Consider the following 22,596-nt stretch of genomic DNA (forward strand, 5'->3'; position numbering starts at 1 on the left):
ATACAAGACACAATACAATAATTATGAATCTGACTAGAACTTTTTAGTTTTGAGGTTTTAAGTTTGAGATTATTACATTTAATTTTTGTTTTTGTAAATGTGATATACAGGTGCATCTCAATAAATTAGAATGTCGTGGAAAAGTTCATTTATTTCAGTAATTCAACTCAAATTGTGAAACTCGTGTATTAAATAAATTCAATGCACACAGATTGAAGTAGTTTAAGTCTTTGGTTCTTTTAATTGTGATGATTTTGGCTCACAAGTTTCACAATTTGAGTTGAATTACTGAAATAAATGAACTTTTCCACGACATTCTAATTTATTGAGATGCACCTGTATATATATATATATATATACAGTATATATTTGAGCAAACATGTAAACAAAACATTTATATTTATTTTGAACATTATACACTACCATTCAAGAATCTGGGGTCAAAAAGATTTTTATTGAATACTTTTATTCAGCAAGGATGTGTTAGATTGATCAAAAGTGACAAAGACAATTCTGATGTTACAAAAGATTTGTATTTCAAATAAATACTTTTGAAATAATTATTTTGAACTTTCTATTATTCATCAATAAACCCTGAAAAGTTATATCACAAAAATATGAAGCTGAAGCAGCACACCTGATTTCAACACTGATAAATTTTTTTTCTTGTTTAGCAAATCAGCATATTGTGATTTCTGAAGGATCATGTGACACTGAAGACTGGAGTACTGATGCAAAAAATTCAGCATGGCATCACAGGAATAAATTACATTTTAAAATATATTCAAATAGAAATATATTTTTTTAAATTGTAAAAATATTTCACAATATTAGTGCTTTTACTGCATTTTTGATCCAATAAATTCAGCCTTGGTGAGCATAGGAGACTTCTCGTGAAAAATATTGACAACCCCACATCTTTGAATGGTAGTATATATATATATTGCTGCATGATTTAAGCTACCTTTTTGTGAGATGTTTAGCTTGAAAAGTTAGCTTTTTATTAGAAAAACATTCCTCGCCAGTCCAAAATAAAGTCCTCACCAGTCAAGAAACTCCCAAATAATATCCCGCTGTCATGTTTAATGGATCTTTAGAGACACGCTAAATTGAAGTGAATGAATTACCCTGTGAAACCCGATTTAGTGGTTTGTACTCACTAACTTCAGTTTCACAATCTGTTTTCTGCATGAAGAACAATCTTGATTAGATCTTGAAACTCAAGCTTGGAAACTTGTAAAACATCTCATGGTTTGAATTATCACTGTGCTCCAAGAATCCATTGTCCCAGCTTTGAGTTCTTGCCTTTTATTGAAGAATGGAATCCATTTCAGATATGTGATTGCTTTCCTGAAGAGAGAAGAGACAATAAATCATTTTTAAGAGACTGTTAACTTGAACACTCCTATGGTACGATGTGTGAGCGTTTGATGATTTATAAACTGATATGTCAAGTTGTTTTTAAGAACATATTCCCTACTCTCATGGTCTCTGGTTTTCTGACCTTACAATATAATTTCCATTTCTCATATAAATGTCTTCCCACCTCTATCCATACATCTCTTACCATGTCTTCGTCACACTCCTTGTGTGAGTGCTCCTCTCCGTCCTCCACATCACTGTGCTGCAGTTCCTCTGACTCTGAGCCCGACTCGTCCTGAGACAGCTCGCTCTTCATTTCCTCTGCCTTCTGCAACTCTGCACACAGACAAATGTTTATTTACATTTACATACAATACATTAACGGTTATAAAACGGTTATTCCATATATGTAGTAAGGTTTCACAAAATAAAACAGAGCAAATGAAGTGCATGGGAAAGTGTGTTGCTGTAACTTGTCATCAGACTTTTTAATCCTGTAATGCCTGACATATAAAATAATAGTCTGAAAATTGTCTGTCCATTTCTAATTATTCTTCTGACATTTGATTATTCTAGTTAACTCTTTACTCTATATTTTACTTGTTCATTAGGAATCTATGTCGCTCAGAGTGTGTTGTGTTGCGATTAACACGGACCTCATGCTCACAAACTCTCCGTCTGATCATTAGTCACTACTATTTAATAGACCGTCTCATGCTTGTCATTCTTTAAATAGTGGTTCTGTTTAGTCCCCTACTGTACAGTCACCTATGTAACAACTTAGTTAAAGCTCAATGGTTAGTACTATGAAATAGACCAATCAATGCTTGCTAATACTTCAATAGCATTTTTATCTAGCCCTCTATAGTTAATATAACTACTGCATATAACAACTTAAACAAAGCTGAGACGACAGCCAGAGGTTATGGCTAGTACTATGAAGTATGCTGAGCCATGCTTACTAGTACCCCAATAGCATTTTGTCATAGTTAAAGGATTAGTTCACTTCCAGAAAAAAAATCCTAATAATTTACTTACGTCATCCAAGATGTTCAAGACTTTCTGTCTTTAGTTGCAAAGAAATTACGTTTTTTGAGGAGAACAGCTCTACCCGATCCCAGCCGAGGAATAAGGGTCTTATCTAGAGAAACGATTGGTCATTTTCTAAAAAAAATTTAATAAAAATGTATATACTTTTTGTCCACAAATGCTCATCTTGCACTAGCTCTGCGATGCATGTCTGTAACTTCACGCATTACGTAATCACGTTGGAAAGGCCAGTTTTTTGAGAAGAACAGCTCTACCCGATCCCAGCCGAGGAATAAGGGTCTTATCTAGAGAAACGATTGGTCATTTTCTAAAAAAAAATTAAATAAAAATGTATATACTTTTTGTCCACAAATACTCATCTTGCACTAGCTCTGCGATGCATGTCTGTAACTTCACGCATTACGTAATCACGTTGGAAAGGCCACGCGTGGTTTGTTCTTCTTCGTTTGTGTACTCCAGTTCAAAAAGTTACGGTAGGGTGAAAAACTCATCTTCTCATTTTCTTCTCCAACTTCAAAATCATTCAACATCACTGTTTTTCCTTCTTTTTTTTTGTAAAGGGCGTTTGACTTTCTTTGCACGTTTGCTTTGTTTAAAAAGTACAGAACTTTTTATTTTTTTTAGAAAACGACAGAGAAAAGACCCTCATTCCTCGGCTGGGATCGTGTAGAGCCCTTTGAAGCTGCATTGAAACTGCAATTTGAACCTTCAACCCGTTGGCCACTATTGAAGTATATGGAGAAAAATCCTGGAATGTTTTTCTCAAAAACCTTAATTTCTTTTCAACTAAAGAAAAAGACAAGAACATCTTGGATGAAATGTGGGTGAGTAAATTATCAGGAAATTTTTATTCTGGAAGTGAAGTGAACTAATACTTTAATGCAAGTCAAGCAGTTAGCCTAGAATCTCACCTGATATGCCCCATGCTTCATCTAACCTGAGATCTAGTATGTACTTGTCTTAACCCTGGATGCAGATTTGTGGAAACTAATTAATCAACTTGAGAAAATAATTTCCGAAATTTTCCGAAATTTTCGCACGTTAAAAAATAAATACGACCTCACGTTATGTCAATCACGTTTACACACTGCCTCCAAAATTTTTGTCTGTCATAAAAAAAATTCGGATCGGGTTCGATTTTTTCTGTTTTTCGCATCCGTAGCAAGCATTTTGAGAGGTGTTTTGACAGTTCAGTACCACCGTACAAGCGAATAGAATGGCGATTGTCCAGTTCATCCACTTCGTCTCGCAGCACAAAGCACTGTAAAGATCCTTGCACACTGAGTTCACAGAAATTGGTGGTCGTCTTTTTAATATGTGGCTCTAGTATCGCTAGCAAAGCATCAAACTGAGCCACTGACATCCTGAAGTAAACTTTGAATCGCCCGTGATAGTCCCGCTGCTCCTGAGGGGGAACTCTTCCTTCCTCTCTATCTCTCAGGATTGGATGGACCCAATATTTCCTCTCTTTTTCTCTTTTTAAGAAGCGAGAAGACAACAAAATCATCCTCACTGCTTGAAGACTCCATTTAGTGCTGTTTAGCTAATTTTTTCGCAACTGATTAATTAATACGCTTCGGACTCAGTGTGCAAGGTTTCTGTGCATGACAAATTTTTATAATAACGAATACGAAAAAACGCACACTAAATTTCGGACTCAGTGTGCAGAGACCTTAAGAGTAAATAATATCACATTAATCTGGACATATTTCAAAACAACATTTCTGTTAACAAAACGCTCTCCATCCACACTAGCATTTTCCAAAAGTTGCTCGTTCACACTGACACATCTGGAAACGCGTAAATAAAATGTCATAAAAAAACGCACACGAAAATTTCGGACTCAGTGTGCAGAGACCTTAAGAGTAAATAATATCAAATGAGACAATTTATTATTAGTCAGGTAAAATGAATTATACCAATTACGTAGTCAATTCAGAGATAATCAAAACAAGACATCAAATTCTCAAGGATAAATGTAAGAGTAAAGGATGCGTGTGTGGACTTATCTGGCTACAGAAGCGCCCTGAGCTTCTTGCATCATTTCCTCACTCAGACCAAGACAAACATCCTCCAAATGGAGACAGGAACTAACAATTAGAATTTGCATTGATCAGGCCTTGGAGAGATTATACCATTTGGGGACAGATGGTAATTTGCATGAAAGACACTGGGGAAGAGCACACCCTCTACAGCGAGCAAAATATCTCTAAACTCTTAGGATCTTTATTACTTTTAGTCTACTTCTTGTAAAACCGAGACCATTGAACCCAGTCGCATGGAGATATTTCAAATGGCTGTGAATATCGCTTACATTCATGTAGAACATTATATTATGCTTTTGACCATTCTGAGTGAACTGAGTGAAGAGAAGGATGGGTGAGGGAAAGGATAGCTGAGAAAGGAGCTTTCCTGCATCTTCTCTCAGTGAGATAATACACTGTTTTTGTATTGTCTGTATCTAAAGGAAATCAAAGTGTCTGAGGTTCTTCAATTATATATCTTAGGAAGATGATATTTAAATGCTTAGGTATATGATCAAAGCTATTTTTATTGTGGGGAGCAAAACATATAATGACATACATACTTGACTTGATACAATTTACCATGATTTTTTATTGATAATCAAGAAAACACTTCAGTTCAGTAAATATTAATCTTGAAATACTGCTAACAAGATGGACATTTTTACAATTACAGACTAATGCTTATGCTAAAAATGATTGTTTTAAATAAAACAAAGATGATTAATTATTACAAGAAAAAATGTGTTAGGGATTTTCTGTTCTCTCCAGCATTGGCGAACCACGGTCCGAATTGAATTCTCACATCCTAAACAACCAAGACACCTCTGTAGGGACACGTTTCAAGAGCAGACACGTGAAAAAACATTGCCAAGGTAAAGAAAAACTTGGAGCTCACTTTTATTTACGCAACAGCCCAGTTGAAAAGTTACGAGATGAGTAAGTGCTAGTCGACTTTCCTCCCTCACGAGGGCTTTTAAAGCATCTCATCCTCAACAGTCAGCAACACTTGCAAACATGCACAGAAATGTGCTTCGCTCTGGGGGGACATCATCATTGATTAGCCACAAACCATTAGCCACATCATAACAATTCTTAGACAGACGATGAAGGAGAATGAAGCGGGTTTCCGTGTCTAAATAAACACGGGAGGCATGTTGCGTTCTGTGGTAATGCTTGTCAAATTGACCGCTGATGTGAAACACTGGGACAAATCTGCAAATCTGGATTGGAGCCACTGAGCCGTAAAAGTGTTGAACTGTGAACGGCTCGTGTGACGGCGGCGGTGCTGTGCTGAGTCAGCGCTTTGTGCGGAGCGTAAACTGCTTGCTGCGGTTTCCATATGATTAAAAAAGCCCTTTGAAAGCTTTTCTCAAAAAATAATTACTGAGAGGAAGGTATAACAGGCATATTTTGATGAAATAATTTCTAATAGAATACAACCTTGATTTATCACCGAACAACCAGGCTTGTATAGTACAGAATAATACAGTATTGTGTGCATACCGTATATACTGTATATGCATTAATGTTCAAATGTTTGGAGTCAGTTTATTCAGCAAGGACGCATTCAATTTATTAAAAGTGACAAAAACTTTTACATTGTTACAAAATATTTCTATTAAAGTAAATGCTGTTCTTTTGCATCCTGAAACAAATGTATCATGGTTTCAACAAAAATATGAAGCAGCACAACTAAAATATAAAACAATATTATATAAAAGTATAAAATATAATTTAGACTTTTCTGAAACACTATTGTAATCCACTGTATATATATCAAAGTATTATGGTATTATCCAGAGTTGTTATCATTTCCTAAAACTAAAAATAAAAACGATTAATATTTTTTGCTTAATATTTTTGAAACTAATACTTTTTTTTTTGGGATTCTTTGATGAAAAGAAAGTTTAAACGAATGACATTTATTTGAAATAGAAATCTTTCGTATTATTATAAATGTCTTCAATTTAATGCATTCTTGCTAAATAAATGCATTAACTTCATTAGCCAAAAAAAATAAAAAATCTTACTGACCCCAAACGTTGGAACGGTGTTGTATGTTTGTGTGTATGGCACATATACAGATATATGACACATAAGATCACACCTGTGGCACAGTATTTGTCCTCTGTGATCTGGTCGAGACGTCCCAGCAGCGCGTCGATGTTGGACTTGATCTGCGTCAGTTCTGATTTGATAGCCTGCAGCTCGGTTGATTTCACTGCTCGCAAGTACACACAAGATTTACAAAAGAACACAAAGTTTTAGATGAATAAATCAGGTTTATATATTGCCATTAAACCAAAAACAGAAATAAAAGCAAGGCACTGGTAATTGGTTGTGGATCTATAAAGGAGCACTGCCCAAGACAAAAGGTTCCTCTGCTGCAGTATTGCAAACATCCTAAATCATAAACCTGGCATGTTAATCTGTCAAATGGCCCAAAGGCCGGTTCAAGAGTTCAAGCGGTCCACAAATCATCTCAGCGCACTGAATCTGAAGAAGATCTTGAGATGTCACGCAAAAGAATCAGGCTACAACTCTGGACATTTCTTAACTATCTTAAAAGATCTTTTGATGTTTCAGCATTCAACATACAGTATGTGTAGGTCAGTAACACGTGAAACGTCAAGAAAACTGATGCAAAATAGAAACTGAACTTACACTTGTGTTTGACAGAGCTGTTGGGAAGGATAGTGGATCTGGTCAGGAGTTTGACAGGTAATGACTTCACCCTGCGGACGACCGGCACTGCCACACGGGGGCGCTTTACTGGAACCGCTCTGGGCACCGGTGATACTCTGCCTCGGTACTCAAACAGTCTGGAGGCAGAAAGAGAAGTATGAAGAAACTAACTGCTTCATGCAACCACATGACTTCGATCAGTGAGTTTATAGGTCATGCTCAGGAAACTGCAGTGTTTGTGACTTTTCATTTAATGTTATTTTTTTCCAAACCAATCCACTTAAATCAGAAATCATATTTTCCCATCTCAGGCCCAAAGTAAACACCAAAAATACTCAGGGACCACCACAGGGCTGCGTTTTAGAATCAGAAATCAGAATCAGAAAGAGCTTTATTGCCAAGTATGTTTACCCGTACTAATAAAAAATAGAAAAAAAAGAGATAATAAAAATAGAATAAGTGAATAAAAAATTAACATATATAAAAATATATAAAAACACAATATACAAAATAGACATTTGCCTTATTTTAATTTAATTATAATTTAATAATTTGCACACTAAATCCATACTCCGGAGCGCTATTCAAGGTTTAGTGTATCCCATCATGCATCATGTTAGGGGAATAAATCTTGAGATTTTTGCCGAGATCTCGCCAGAGGTCACAGAAACCTTTTAATGTAGGCTAAATATTAATCTAATAATTAGATAGGGCCTATTATTACACATACTTTGGTAGAAAAACAAAGTGTTGCACGTTTTATTGGTGCAAAGATGAGTAGTGGTGATATTTATTTTGTACAACATTTGCAACTGCTTTTCATACTTAATTAGGAAGCACCACAAATTAAATTGTGTCATGTTATAGGGACTACTGAACAGACATTTAGAAGTTGATTTTACAATGCACAGTATTTAAAATAAAATAAAACTATGTAGACACTTGCATTTTTACAACACTGTAAATGTGTCCCATCAGGTAATGAAAAGTTCTACACACACTTGTGGTCTTCATCCTCACTTGAACACTTGGGCCAAATACAGGAAATACGTCATAGAAGTAGTCAAGTGGTCAAGTGCAAAAACCGCAAGTGTGGGTATTTGGTCAAGGGCAGAATATGTATGTACAGATAAATGCAAATGCAAGGGACATGTAAATATGCAAATGCAAGTTTCTCTGCAATATTCAGATAAGCGGTCAACATATGTTAGTTTTTTAATAATGTATTCTATGACCACCAATCCAACATATGTGAGAATGTCAGAAATATAAAACCATTATGTTAAAAAACAAATTCCAAAAATGCAGCATGTTTAAAGAATTTTAGAAAATACATAAGTATATAGGCTAATTATAATAAAATAAAAATAATTATAATACTATATAATTAACACTTCCATAATTTTACATTGTATATTTAATACTTTTTTCGAAACACTTGTTGTTATCCATTGTTGTTATCGTTTACTAAAACTAAAGCTATAATTATTAAAAATAATATAAATAGAGATAAATATGAAATAAAATAAAATATAAATATTACATGAAAAACTTAAATGTAACTTATAAATGTTGTACATTTTAATGACTAAAATGACTAAAACTGAAACAAATAAAGCGTATCAGAAATATATATATATATATAAAAAAAAAAGAAATAAGAAAATGAAAACTTAAAATATGAACATAAAAGCTAATTCAAAATCTAAATAAGTGCTACAAAAGTACATAACACTGGTATTATCTTCTTTTTTTGAGGTCTTTTTCTTCTTTTTGTAAGGTCATTTGTTTGGTAAACTCTTGGATGGATTTTGCCCATCAATTGTAGAAGTGTGTTCATGTATTGTTGGAGAAAACAAGAGTAAAGTGCGATCTTTGAGTCATCTTACGATCAGAGCATACCTGCTTTGTTATTTGTACCTGCTACCCATCCATCATACATCAACTCCTCACGAACAGAGCGGGAGATGCACTCTGCCGACTCAAAGGAGCTCAACCGCTCCATCTCATAGCATAAACCGACAGCGTATGTCTTTGCATTGTGGCTAAATCAGCTGAAATGAGGCCAGAAGCCAACAGTTCGCAATCCAAGTCGATCCTAGAGCTCTACTGTCAGGGATGAAGGAGGTGATGTGGCATGAATGAATGAAGTGAGAGAAGAAGATACTTTTGCCTTCAAAGAGAAGCACGTCTGCTGCCCAGACAGGAACCTAAAAGCAACCAGCTGGCTTCCCACATGCCATCTACGCGGCTTCACCGACTGATCCGCAATCCTAGAGATCTAAATCATCTGCTAAATGACTAAAAGTAAAAAAAAGTAAAAGTAAATTATTGGATATGTTTGCTGTAAAATATCGACTGCAGTCAGCATCGCTCCAAAGATGGCTGTAAGTCAGGGAGCAGAGATCACAAGAGAGATATCAATAAACATGTCAGCTCATCATATGGACGCAATATCCCTTACATCTGCAAACAAGTACGTCCAGCTGAGTCTCGCAGCAGGGTTTCCATAGCTACCGAAAAGGGACGCCGGCCAACTGCGCGCTCGCCGAGCCAAAGTTTGCTTAACGGGTCTTGGAGGGAGTTCTTGTGAAACGCATTTTTTTTCATCTGCCTTTCTTTCTGCAGCTTACAGCTGTGTGTGTGAGTGTTTTTATGAGGGTTCCTTTAATTCTGGCAAGTTGTGAGAAAATGTATTATGACAGGAAGAGCCGTGCTAGAGAGAGAACAGTGTGCCTGACTTCATTATAAGTCACTGCTGTGTTACTGCACTAAAAAACGCTCCATGCTGGGTCAGTGGATTTCAGCACGAGCAAAATGTGCTTCTGTACTCAATCAGTATACTATAGGTATTTTTATTTCATAAATGGATTTTATTTCTTTAGTGTGACACCTAATGCATGACAACGTTTTTCAGCAAATAGTCTCTTTCCATTCATCAAAGAATCCTGAAAAAAGGTATCACATTTTTTTTTTCAATAATCGCATTACAATTATTTTCAACATTGATAATAAGAAATGTTTCTTGAGCAGCAAATCAGCATATTAGAATGATTTCTGAAGGATCGTGTGACACTGAAGACTGAAGTATTGATGCTGAAAATTCAGCTTTAACATCACAGGAATAAATTACATTTGAAAACATATTCAAATAGAAAATAGTTACTTTAAATTGTAATAATATTTCACAATAGGCCCTATTACGGTTTTTACACTGTATTTGTCCAAATAAATGCTGCCTTTCTTTCTTTCATTCAAAAACAGTAAAAAAATCCCAAAGGTTTTAACAGTAGAGTAAGTTCTAGATGACCACAATGTTCATAAATGAAGAAACAGAAGTCTGATAATATGCATATTGAATGTTAACAATGGCTTCCAGATATATAGTTAAATGGCTATAAATTAGCCATTTTATAATCAGAAATAATGGAAAATTTGGTAACACTTTACTTGAAGGGGTGTGCATAAGACTGACATAACACCTTCATAATCATGACATGACACATGTCATGAATATGAAGGAGTTTTTATGCATGTTTATGACAGCTGTCATTAAGTGTCATTCGCTCAGTTATGTCATTTTTAATGCAAAGATGACATTGTTTGACCTAACCCTAACCCAACCCTACCCCTAACAAAGACATCTCAAACAATGTCATCTTTGCATTAAAAATGACATAACTGAGCGAATGACACTTAATGACAGCTGTCATAAACATGCATAAAAACTCCTTCATATTCATGACATGTGTCATGTCATGATTATGAAGGTGTCATGTCAGTCTTATGCACACCCCTTCAAGTAAAGTGTAACCGAAAATTTCCATTTATTACAAGTGGTAAAAAAAGGTAAAAAAAAAAAGGATTGTCCATCATTATTACATACCCTGCTCTGCAAGGGTGCAAACACAAACGAATGGTGATACAAACAGTGAAACACTGCTTGGCTAGTCAAATTAAAGGACAAGGACTGTATACTGGCATATTATTATACCTGGACTGTGAATTTATGCATTCTGGATGTGACTTTAGAGCATTTCCTGTATTTCAACAAAATCATTTGTGCAAAATCATGGACTCACCTGTCATAGAAGTCATCTCTGTAGTAATCATAGTCAAAATCATAACCGCTGCAGGGATTAAACACAAAATGTTATTATTTTAAATATAGGTGATTCACAGGATTAAAAAAAAAAAAACGACAAAAAACAAACCCAAAAAAAAACGTAAATTTCAACTTTGCTAGACAAAAAGCAATTGAGCCTTTACATCATTGAAAAGCAACAACAACAACAACAAAAAACACTACATGTCACACTATACAGGGCAAGTTGTCAGTGCAAACATGCAATTTACACGTCATACTTTTATTTGAAATGCCAAAATTAATCTAAAATATAAAAGCCACTAAAACACACTTCAGTGCAAAAGTTATAGGTTGGTAAACTTTTTAATTTATAACTTTTTTTTATCTAATTTATTCCTGTAAGATGAATTCTCTGCATCATTACTCCAGTCTTCAGTGTCACATGATATTCAGAAATCATTCTAATATGCTGGTTTGCTGCTCCAGAAACATTTCTCATTATGATAAATGTTGAAAACACTTGTGTTGCATGGTTTTGTAGAAACCATGATTTTTTAATGACTCTTTGATGAATAGAAAGTTCAAAAGAACCACATTTCTTTGAAATATATATATTTTTGTAATATTATAATAAATGTCTTTACTCTTACTTTTGATCAATTTAATTCATCCTTGCTGAGAATTACTGACCCCAAATTTTTGAATGGTAGTGTATTAAATACACAATATTCAAAAGCCTTTCTTAGCAATATTTAAGTAGTGAAACAATTCTAAAACATGAAAAACGAAAAGGTAACAGAAAAATATCAAACCACTGTTTTGGTCAAAACAGACTCTTGCACATGTGACAACTTACCCCGGTCTCTCCTATACAGTATCTAAAATGTGTTGCAAGCTAAATATGTTGTTGAGTTGGTTAATAATACACTCTACTCTCATTCTGCAATCACCTGTATAACGTCGCTGCGGTTCTCTTTAGTCCTTTAGGCCTGCTGGGTTTGGGTTCACCTGCCATGTTAATGTCTGTGAACAGAAGCGGAAAACACGCATTCAATCTAAAGTTTCATTTTATAAAAAGCAGATTTAAAAAAGTGCACAGAGTAATTACATGACATACGTATTAAACAATGACAGATGGAAGAAGCCTTTCAAAGTGACATCTGCAGCTCTTTGATAATTGTACGTTACCGGGTGCACTTGAGGCTGTTATCTAATGACTCTGTAATTATCATGGTGAACTGACATTATGGACACTTGTCCTCAAGTGGGAGTGCTCTGATTTGCATAACCACACGCTCGATGCGTCCACCAGAGGGCACTCGACACCCACGCAACCGGCCCAGAAAGATCCGGCGTCTATGCTCTTTCCCAGCACACTCCAGCCTCCAGAGTCTCCTTGGCTTCCACTTTATGACAGGAGGAGAAGCAGAAAGAGAATAATGGATAGCCGTGAAACAATGGAAGACATGCCTCTTGTCACCCGATTTCATATTTCCAAAACTCAAGCGAATACAGAGGTGAGCTTTGAGACAGCGAGAGGCGCCAGGGTTTGAGGGGGAGCTGTCAGCCGTGATGATTTCCTTCAGCTCCGGGACCGATTGGCCAGCGGGGAACGAGTGGGGCCGCGTGAGTGACAGGTCACACCGGGGCTGTCAAGTGGAAGCCAAAGGCTCCGTGGAGCGCGAAACAGCGGCTAATCTGACCGCCCCAAAAAACACGTATGTCATCAAGCAGCTGCGGAGGGCTGGAGGGCAAACGAGAGACGGACAAACAAAGATTGGAAGCGAAGGGACAGAGATCGAACTGAATCGAGGAGAGATAGAGACATAAAAGGTGGAAGCGAGCAAATGAACAACTGTCTGATGTCCTCAGCGTGACACGAACACCTGCCGCTGACACACCTGTCCTGCTTCTCGTTTATCTGAGGGGGGCGGGGCATCAGCGGTCGGTTGCCCGGATACCAGCACAGCTGAGAAACCAATCAGTGTCTAGAGGTCACCTCGTAGAGGACGCACCATTACTGGCTGGTATGATGAGGCTTAAAACAACTTGATAACTGAAATAGCGCGGTGATCATACGACCCCACATTGACTGACTGTTATTCACTTGAAGTGGCACACGCTAAAGACGTACATATATAGATTTCACGGAACCTAGCTAGTGTGTACTCTAGGGCATGATAGGAATTGTTTATTGAGTTTCTCTGAACACTAAGGCTGTGTTTAGTATAATATGTGAATATTATATGTGCAAAATGTGAAGTGTACCACAAAGCATATGCCACAGAATAATATATCGCATAATGCAATGCACTTAATGTGACTTTTCATTTCTAGAGTGATTATTGAACCGTAACATCCACTGTCCAATAAATATTTGTTTTTAAATAAATACATATTATTATTATTATCATCATATTGTAATTTTAAAAATATTTTTACATTTCCAGTTATATAATATTAATTATATTTGTATTATTTTGCAGTATTTAAATAACAACAACTATTATTATTATACATATCTACTATATACTATAATGTTATTATTATTGTTGTTGTTATTTTGTTATATTTATATACTTGTAATAATAATAATAATGACCATGTGTGTGTGTGTGTTATAAGTAACTGTTATAACTTCTGTTTGTAATGTTTATCATTGCATACATACTATTTCACAAACTATTTTTAAAATATAGTTGGCAGTATCCTGTAATCAGTATGCTATTATTTTCTGTCTAAACACATGCACACTGATCTCCTGGCATAGTACATGCTAACAAAATTCCCTCTAGTAAGTGCCCTACTTTTATTACAAAACAATGATCAGTATAAGTGCTCAACAACTACATGAAAAAGCGCAATACAAACTTAAAATTCACTGAGGTCAAGAACCCCGAAGAGCGGAGAATGGCACTGATGTCACATTGGCCTCCTTATAATGTTGATCTACTTGCTCTGCACTATATTGACCTCGCTTTGACCCCGTCACAGTGATGGCCACAGGAAACTGTCATCAATAGATATTAATCTTAACTGCTTCAGTGTCATGGGGCTCGCTCTTGGCAGCAGTCATAGCACATGCAAACCAAACACTCTACGGGGCGCTTAAAAAGTCCGTTCGCTCCTACAGCAAGTGTTGTGCACTCTTTTTAACCTTGGAGAGATGATATTCAGATGTGATATATAACACATATATACAATTCATATTATTGTCCAACTCACCGAGGGTCTGTCCAGCAAGCACACGTCCATTTTCTCCAATGACGGCTCCACGAGCGTGTCTCTCATTAGCGTACTGAACGAAGGCGAAGCCTTTGTGAACCGAGCAGCCCAACACACGGCCGTATTTGGAGAAGATCGTCTCGACGTCGCTCTTCTTCACCACCGCTGTGTTCAGATTGCCGATAAACACGCGTGAGTTGATAGATTTGGGGTCATTTTTGTTGGTAATGTTGCTCGTCTGGACTTTCAGCGACATCTTGGTTCAAATGTGAACAACAATCTGGAGAAGAAACAAATCACATACGTTTAGACCAATCGCTGTATAAGTAGGTACATTCTGGATACTGTGAAATGAACAAACCATATTCCTAACTGAAACAGACAAAAACTCTGCATAGATTTCTTAAAAAAGATGACTTAAAACAACAAGCCATGAGCAGTGTTACAATTACTTTAGTGATTAAACTTCCCTTAATTGTATAAAATCAGAAAAATTTAAACAACAGATGAATAGTTAAACTGTTTATTTTCAACAAATTCAAATAATAATAATACATATTATGATTCATTATTATTAATAATTATTATTAGTAATAAAAATGTGTGTATTATTAGTATTTATTATTAACATGATCTTAAAATGATTATTTATATGTAATATTAATCATTATTAAAAATGTAATATAAATTATTCATATTCTGGTAAATTATTTATATAAATTAATATGAATAATATGAATAAGATATTTATTTAAACAAGGTTTATTATTATTATTATCAAAATATTATATATAACAATAAGCAATATTAATTAGTACATATTATTTAAAATTCTATGTAAAAAATTATATATTAATAATAACAATAACAATAATAATAAATCAAACAATCCTCTAAAATGTATTTTTAAAAATCCTCTGTCAGGTAACATAATTACTTCCCAAGCCAGACAATCCACAGAGAGATATAATAGATAGGCCTACAGTATGTCTGGGGTTTTAAAGGTGCTGATTTTGCCCTTGAGCAAACATTACCCTATGAATCATCCTGAACATGGACACGCCCTGACCTATATATCGCCTAATTAATGAATAAGTGATCAAAGCTCTCCTGACACCAGCACAGCATGCCTGATGTACACCATTTCTCACGGGCAAGACCGGCTACACCCCACGCAGTAAAATCAGACAGAACTGTAATTAGCACACTGATCAAAGTGTTAATGACAGGCCGTAAGAAAGAACAATCACACATGAGATCGCTATAGTATTTCAGTTGTTTCTTTTAGACTGCAATGGGATTCAGCTGAGAGGAAAGTGAGACTTTTCATAAAGGGATAGTTCAATTTTCTGTCATTATTTACTCACCCTCAAGTTGTTCCAAACCTGTATGAGCTGTTGAGCACAAATGAAGATACTTGGTAACCAAACACGATGGTAGCCAAACTGATGTACACCATTTCTCACGGGCAAGACCGGCTACACCCCATGCAGTAAAATCAGACAGAACTGTAATTAGCACACTGATCAAAGTGTTAATGACAGGCCGTAAGAAAGAACAATCACACATGAGATCGCTATAGTATTTCAGTTGTTTCTTTTAGACTGCAATGGGATTCAGCTGAGAGGAAAGTGAGACTTTTCATAAAGGGATAGTTCAATTTTCTGTCATTATTTACTCACCCTCAAGTTGTTCCAAACCTGTATGAGCTGTTGAGCACAAATGAAGATACTTGGTAACCAAACACGATGGTAGCCATTGACTTCCATAGTATTTTTTTCCACACTATGGAAGTCAATGGTTACCGTCAAATGTTTGGTCACCAACATTCTTCAAAATCTTGTTTGTTTTTTTTCCCAGTAGAAGAAAGAAACTCATACAGGTTTGGATCAACATGAGGGTGAGTAAATAATGACATAAAAGTTAATTTTTGGTTAATTTAAGGCTCCTCTAGAAGTTCAGAAGATATATATATATATATATAGATACCAAATGTCAGAGATAGTACACACACACAAACATACATAAAATACACTGATGTATTTTTTTCCACACTATGGAAGTCAATGGTTACCGTCAAATGTTTGGTCACCAACATTCTTCAAAATCTTGTTTGTTTTTTTTCCCAGTAGAAGAAAGAAACTCATACAGGTTTGGATCAACATGAGGGTGAGTAAATAATGACAGTTTTTGGGTGAACTATCCCTTTAAGACTCCTCTATGCCATTAAGACAATTACCCCATTCAAGTGTATTATTTTTATAGTTTAATCAGTGAGATTAAAAGTGAGACCAAAAAAGAAAAATAAGGATGCACCAATTTGGACATTTTTGTCAGATATAAATGTTTCTTTTAGACTGTAATGGGATTCAGCTGAGAGGAAAGTGAGACTTTTCTTAAAGGGAAAGTTCCATTTTCTGTCATTATTTACTCACCCTCAAGTTGTTCTAAACCTGTATGAGCTTCTTTCCTCTTTTGAGCACAAATGAAGATATTTTGAAAAATGTTGGTAACCAAACCGTTGACGGTAGCCATTGACTTCCACAGTACTTTTTTCCACACTATGGAAGTCAATGGCTACCGTCAACTGTTTGGTCACCAACATTTTTCAAAAGTTAATTTTTGGTTAATTTAAGGCTCCTCTAGAAGTTCAGAAGATATATATATATATATATAGATACCAAATGTCAGAGATCTCAATATGAATATGAATTCTGAGTGATTCGATCCACCTAAATGTTTAGTATGACACCCACCCACTATTCACAATCTAATCAATGGATAAATTACATAAAAAATTACATTAAGAGGTAAATTGGACTGCATTTCAAAAGATCAACCTCCAATCAATAGTTTTCCTAGAAGAAGGCTCTGCTTTGCTTCTCATACATTTTATGGTGAAAGGACATGAGAAGATAAGAGTATTTGGACCTTATTATGGGAACAGAAAAGAAGTCTGAGGTTAAAAGACATGGTGCTTCTGACCGCTGCAGAAGTGGCCCACCGCTGTTCCTTATTAGCAGTCGCCAAACGTGAAATCAGGAGAAAGTGAAGACCAAACTGCAAATCTTTCAGGGTCAAATGACTGTGTCCCAGGTATCAGGTCTACTGTGAGGGCCGTTCAGACCACGGCTCCCCTCTGACAGTCTGCTAATCACACAACATTTTCACAGAGCAAGCGAACAGGGAGGTCATTTAGTGCAAAAGAGACGTTTCTCCTCTAATTACTAGCGACTCTGTACATCTCACATTGCTGGGGATTGTACAAGTCTTTGAAGCATGTGCTGTCTTTCTTTCCTCTTTGTTATAATGACTAGGGCAATAAAGGTTTTTGAACTGCACACTATCATCCCGCTGGCAGAAATAACTAGCCAATTCGCTGCTTTGTTCGGACTCGCCTTTAAAGTTCTGCCTCCGTGAGGCCTATTAACACCTGTTTAAGAGTTTCTAAAGAGTTTGGTTGTTGAAAGCGGCAGAAGGTTTAGGGATCGTAGATTGTAATTAAATGATCGATTAGACTGGGAAAATACTGGACCGGATTCCTACATCATGCCATGTTGGACAGCATCCTGACAGAAAGCATTCATGCAGCTGAAAGACGCACACTACCTCCGGCTAACTTAATGAGTTGTGGGTTTCAGCGCTCCCATTTTTCCTCATTATGTCATTCACACAATTCAAACAGACAATCCATTCAAGCGTATTATTTTGCATGAGTTTAATCAAAGTGAGACCCAAAAAGAAAAATAAGGATGCACCAATTTGGACTTTTTTGTCGGATAAAACAAAAACAAAACAAAAAACTATAGGGTACTTTGTCTTTTTTTCAATTTGTTTTTTTTCTTTAGAAATACACATTTAAATAAACACATAATATTATCATAATTTACAGCTTTCAAAAGTTTGGGGTCAGTAAGATTAATCAAAAATACAGGAAAAACACTAAATGAAATGTTATTACATACTATTATTAAAATAACTGTTTTCTATTTTAATATTTTAAATAGTTTGAATATTTGTAAAAATATTTTAAAATGTAAATTACTACTGAAATATATATCTTTATTGTAGTGCTGCACATTATAAATGTATTGTCACTTTTGATCAATTTATGCAGCCTGGCTGAATAAACGAATTAATTTCTTAAAATAAATCTTACTGACCCCAAACTTTTGAATGTTAGTGTAAATATTCTATTAGAATTATTCAAAAGACAACATTTTCAATATTGTAGTGTCTGCACTTCTAAACAATAAATCCCACTATTTACCAATAGTGGAAAAACATAAGAACAGTATAATTGTGATTGTGAATATTACAATTAAAAATGAATGTGACAGTAAAACACACACACACACACACACACACACTACAGACTTCAGAAGTTAAGGTAACTTAAAAGCATTCTATTTTTACAACAAAACTCTTTCACAGATCAATCTGTTTTATTATGTATTACCTAAGACACAGCCAAGATCCAAATGAATCTTTAAAATTAAGAAAATTTACCAGCCGTGAAACCATATTTTGCATCATTTTTATTAAATATATACTTGATAATGAAATATTTTGCTGTCTTGTTTCTTCTACTCTACAAACTGCGCTGATCACTCCACTGTAAAAAAAAAAAAAATTTAATTAAAAAAATTAAACATTACTGGAGTAAGTTTTACGAGGCAATACTATTACACTTTTTCTACTTCAAAATGTCTTGTTTAATTCAATGTGCTACTTGCCGTTTCTTTATAATTGTTTATGAAATTTATTAGCAATTTCTGTGTTTTTTTTTTTCAGATTATGTAACTCGCAGCATACATAAAATACTACCTCTTACCAAATATTTATAAACTTGTTTTGGTGATTTAATGTGAGCAATATATCACATAGGGCTGGACGATATGGCCAAAATTGATATCACGATATATTTCTTAATTAAGTCGATATGATATAATTCCGATATCGATATGAACACTATTTATCTGAAATAGAAATCGTTTGTAACATTATAAATGCCTTTATCATCACTTTTGATCAATTTTAAGCATCCTTGCTAAATAAAAGTATTAATATTGAAAAAAATTATATCGCGATACATATTGATATTGAATTATTGTCCAGCCGTAATATCACATACATTTCACACATTTTCAGATTTCATTGTGTTCACTCATTAGACTATGAGCAGTATGGCAAATACATCATTGGCTAAGGCATCACTAAAAACAAGAAAAGCTGGCATATTTAATTAGCAGTAATGTGGTGAGCAGAGGGAACTGCTTTTTAACAGTGTAATGGATGAAATTAACAGAGCAGAGATTGGATTGGATAGAGTCCAGGCCAAACAGCAGCACGATCCGTCAGGGATAGAGACACCAAGCTCTCTCTCTCTCTCTCTCTCTCTCTCACACACACACACACATCTCTCTCTCTCAGGCCGCGCTGTGGGGTGAGCATGTGACTCTGGCACGCAACCGTTTGACTCTCCAAAGATTTGGCAGCACTGTCCCACCACACAAGTTTCCCAGAAGCAGCTGCTTGCATTGCACTACACACTAATACCAGGTTATTAAAATGTCCGGGGGGCTGAATGTTCACCGGCCTTTACTGCTGACCTGAAACCTGTTTTGCATTTTGTAGTAACAGTCCAGGTTAAAGTGTGCTGGAGGTTTGCATCTTAAACTGAACTCTCAGCACTTTCAGCATACTGATAATGTGCTCACAGGAGTACTTCATTCACTCAGAACGCATTCTTAAAGAACACAAGATAAACTGAGATGTGAAATTACAATGTAAGATCTTGTGGTTCATTGAGTGATGGTTAATCTACTGTAAGACTTGCTGTAAAGGTGCATTTGAAAGTAAATCAAAGGATACTGTCTACACTGTAAAAAAATTATTTTGAAAAACAAAGTGAAATTGTTAACATTCTAACATGTTAATTGGTTACATGTAATATACAGTTAAATGTATTAAAAAGACAATGCACTTTTAAATGCATGTTTATTTTTATTACTATTGTTAATTTTATTAATTTTATAAATATAAATATGTATTAATATTATATTAATATAATATATAATGGAATATATCATATTTTTATATAATACATTTTCTATTTAATATATCATGTAAATAATATAGGTTTTGGTAAGTGTGAATCACCTTGAAAATAAATAATACACTTTAAATACGGTCATATATTTCAATTCTAATTTTCATTTACATATATTTATATTCAATTATTTACTTACCAAAATTTTGAATTTATTGTAATACTTAAGTAATAATAAATTCATAATTTTGTTAATAATTTAGTAATTTGCGTTTAGGTATTTAGTCTTCTGAACATATATATTCCTCATAACACATGTATTTACCAAAAAAAAAAACGCCCAAATTTTGAGTTTATTGTAATACTTAAGTAATAATAAATTAATAATTTAGTTAATAAATTAGTAATTTGCTTTTAGGTATTAGCAGTAGTCTTCTGAACATATTAAAAATATATTCCTTATAACACATATCATATACATTATTTGTTTATAATTTCATTATTTGTAAGACAATATAATATATAATATGAAATATAACATAATATAATATAATAATATATAAGAGCATATAAACATGAGTAAACTGAAAAGGCATATGCATGAGTCTATCAAAGTAAAAACACAAAGAGCAATTATATATACACTACCCATGATCAACACATAATGCTGTACAAATTGAATTCTGTTTGACTTTACAAAGTCATGTGCTTGAACTCTCTCTTACACACACACACACACACAGTAGTGAGTACTGCACGTGGTTGTTGGGGATAATTTATATTCTATTTGAGCTTGTGCCAAAATCATCCCTGTCAGTAATGGTATTTTACAGACAGGCAAATGTGTTTGGGGGTCACTCAATAGCTCATTAGAAATGAGAGCACCTGCCCCCCCACCGCACATACAAACCACAGATGTTACCGGAACAAGCACCAAACTGCTACCTTTCCCTGCGATGTCGCTAGCCCTCTGTTGGGATCAAACAGCATCAAATTCTGTTTGGAAACAGCAGCCTGGGAATTAGGTTTCTCCACTGTTGCCCAAGGCAACTAAATCAAGAGTCTGAGCATTGAGGAAAGCATCAATTCATCAGCCAATCAGCTCCTCAAACAGACGCTTTGTACTTGGTGCGGTGTGCACAATTGTGGTTCGAGCAGGAATCTAAAGAGATTTGTGTGGCATTTGATTGTTAAAGGAATAAACCACAAATCTGTAAAAGCTTTCGTCTGTGGAGCACAAAAAGAGATTATGAGGAATTTACTGGGCTGTGTATTCCAAAAGCATCATAAGCATCATAAACAGTTATGTTTCCAAAGCATCATAATTTAGATAATGCTTGAAAATCGCCTGAAAACCACAAAATTAAACTAAAATGGATAGTTCACCCAAAAATTGAAATTGTGTCATTATTTATTAGCAATATCACAAGAGTAGCAGTGCCACACAAGTAGGGTTGGGTATCGTTTGAATTTTATCGATTTCGATTCCGATTCTGCTTATCGATTCCAATTCTTATCGATTCCTAGTTTCGATTCCAGTAAGATAAAAAAATCCAATATAAAAAAATCAAGTCAAACACATAGATGTCAAACATGTATTCTGTCTTCTTACAAAGCATTCTGATGCAGTTGAATAACATGAGCAAAAATCAGCAGCCTACAGAGCACTTAGGCCTACAAGAGGAACTTTTGCCTATGCTTTTAACAAAAATACCGCAGCAAAAACAACTAGACTAATATAAATTTCAAACAGTAAAGTGTTAAAGACAAGTAAACAGGCAGTAATAAAATAGGAACAAACAAATTAATTAGCAATAGCATAAATAAATACAACTGAACGGACACAAACCGGGAACGCACACAGAGACCACTGTTTTCTGTGCTCGCGCTTCAGACGTCTGTGCTGCACGCAAACAGGGCGCAAGTTCTTTCCATTCCTGCACTTAAATCGTTTTAAATCACATTAAAATGCGAACGCAGGAATTGTTAAGCAGAATCGAAATGCACGCGTCTTATCGAAAGTCTTATGGAACCGGTTCTCGATACCCAACCCTACACACAAGGTGCTACGAGTCTGATACTGCGTTTATACAACAGTTCAAAGGCAC

The 22,596-nt window shown here is 35.1% G+C and overlaps 1 protein-coding gene across 9 annotated transcripts in view; it reads right to left on the reverse strand.

Annotated features, from left to right (window-relative positions):
- Positions 1-953: 953 nt before the first annotated feature.
- LOC107729779 (RNA-binding protein Raly-like) overlaps positions 954-22,596 on the reverse strand; it is an 84,275-nt gene continuing 62,632 nt past the window's right edge. For 6 of the 9 annotated variants that reach the window (XM_016540470.1, XM_016540468.1, XM_016540465.1 and 3 more), the window contains 7 exons: positions 14,437-14,716; positions 12,162-12,234; positions 11,207-11,254; positions 7,104-7,261; positions 6,547-6,660; positions 1,568-1,698; positions 954-1,350 (listed from right to left, as the gene is read on the reverse strand). In XM_016540470.1, the coding sequence (XP_016395956.1) occupies positions 1,309-1,350; positions 1,568-1,698; positions 6,547-6,660; positions 7,104-7,261; positions 11,207-11,254; positions 12,162-12,234; positions 14,437-14,692 (822 nt within the window). In that variant the 5' untranslated portion in view covers positions 14,693-14,716 and the 3' untranslated portion in view covers positions 954-1,308. Of the gene's footprint in view, positions 1,351-1,567; positions 1,699-6,546; positions 6,661-7,103; positions 7,262-11,206; positions 11,255-12,161; positions 12,235-14,436; positions 14,717-16,118; positions 16,139-16,871; positions 16,893-22,596 lie in introns of those variants that run through there. The other 3 variants (XM_016540473.1, XM_016540469.1, XM_016540474.1) reach the window with 3 other exon arrangements.

This window comes from Sinocyclocheilus rhinocerous, unplaced genomic scaffold (genome assembly GCF_001515625.1).
Source record: "Sinocyclocheilus rhinocerous isolate Xijiao unplaced genomic scaffold, SAMN03320098_v1.1 scaffold218, whole genome shotgun sequence".
NCBI classification, from domain to species: Eukaryota; Metazoa; Chordata; class Actinopteri; order Cypriniformes; family Cyprinidae; genus Sinocyclocheilus; species Sinocyclocheilus rhinocerous.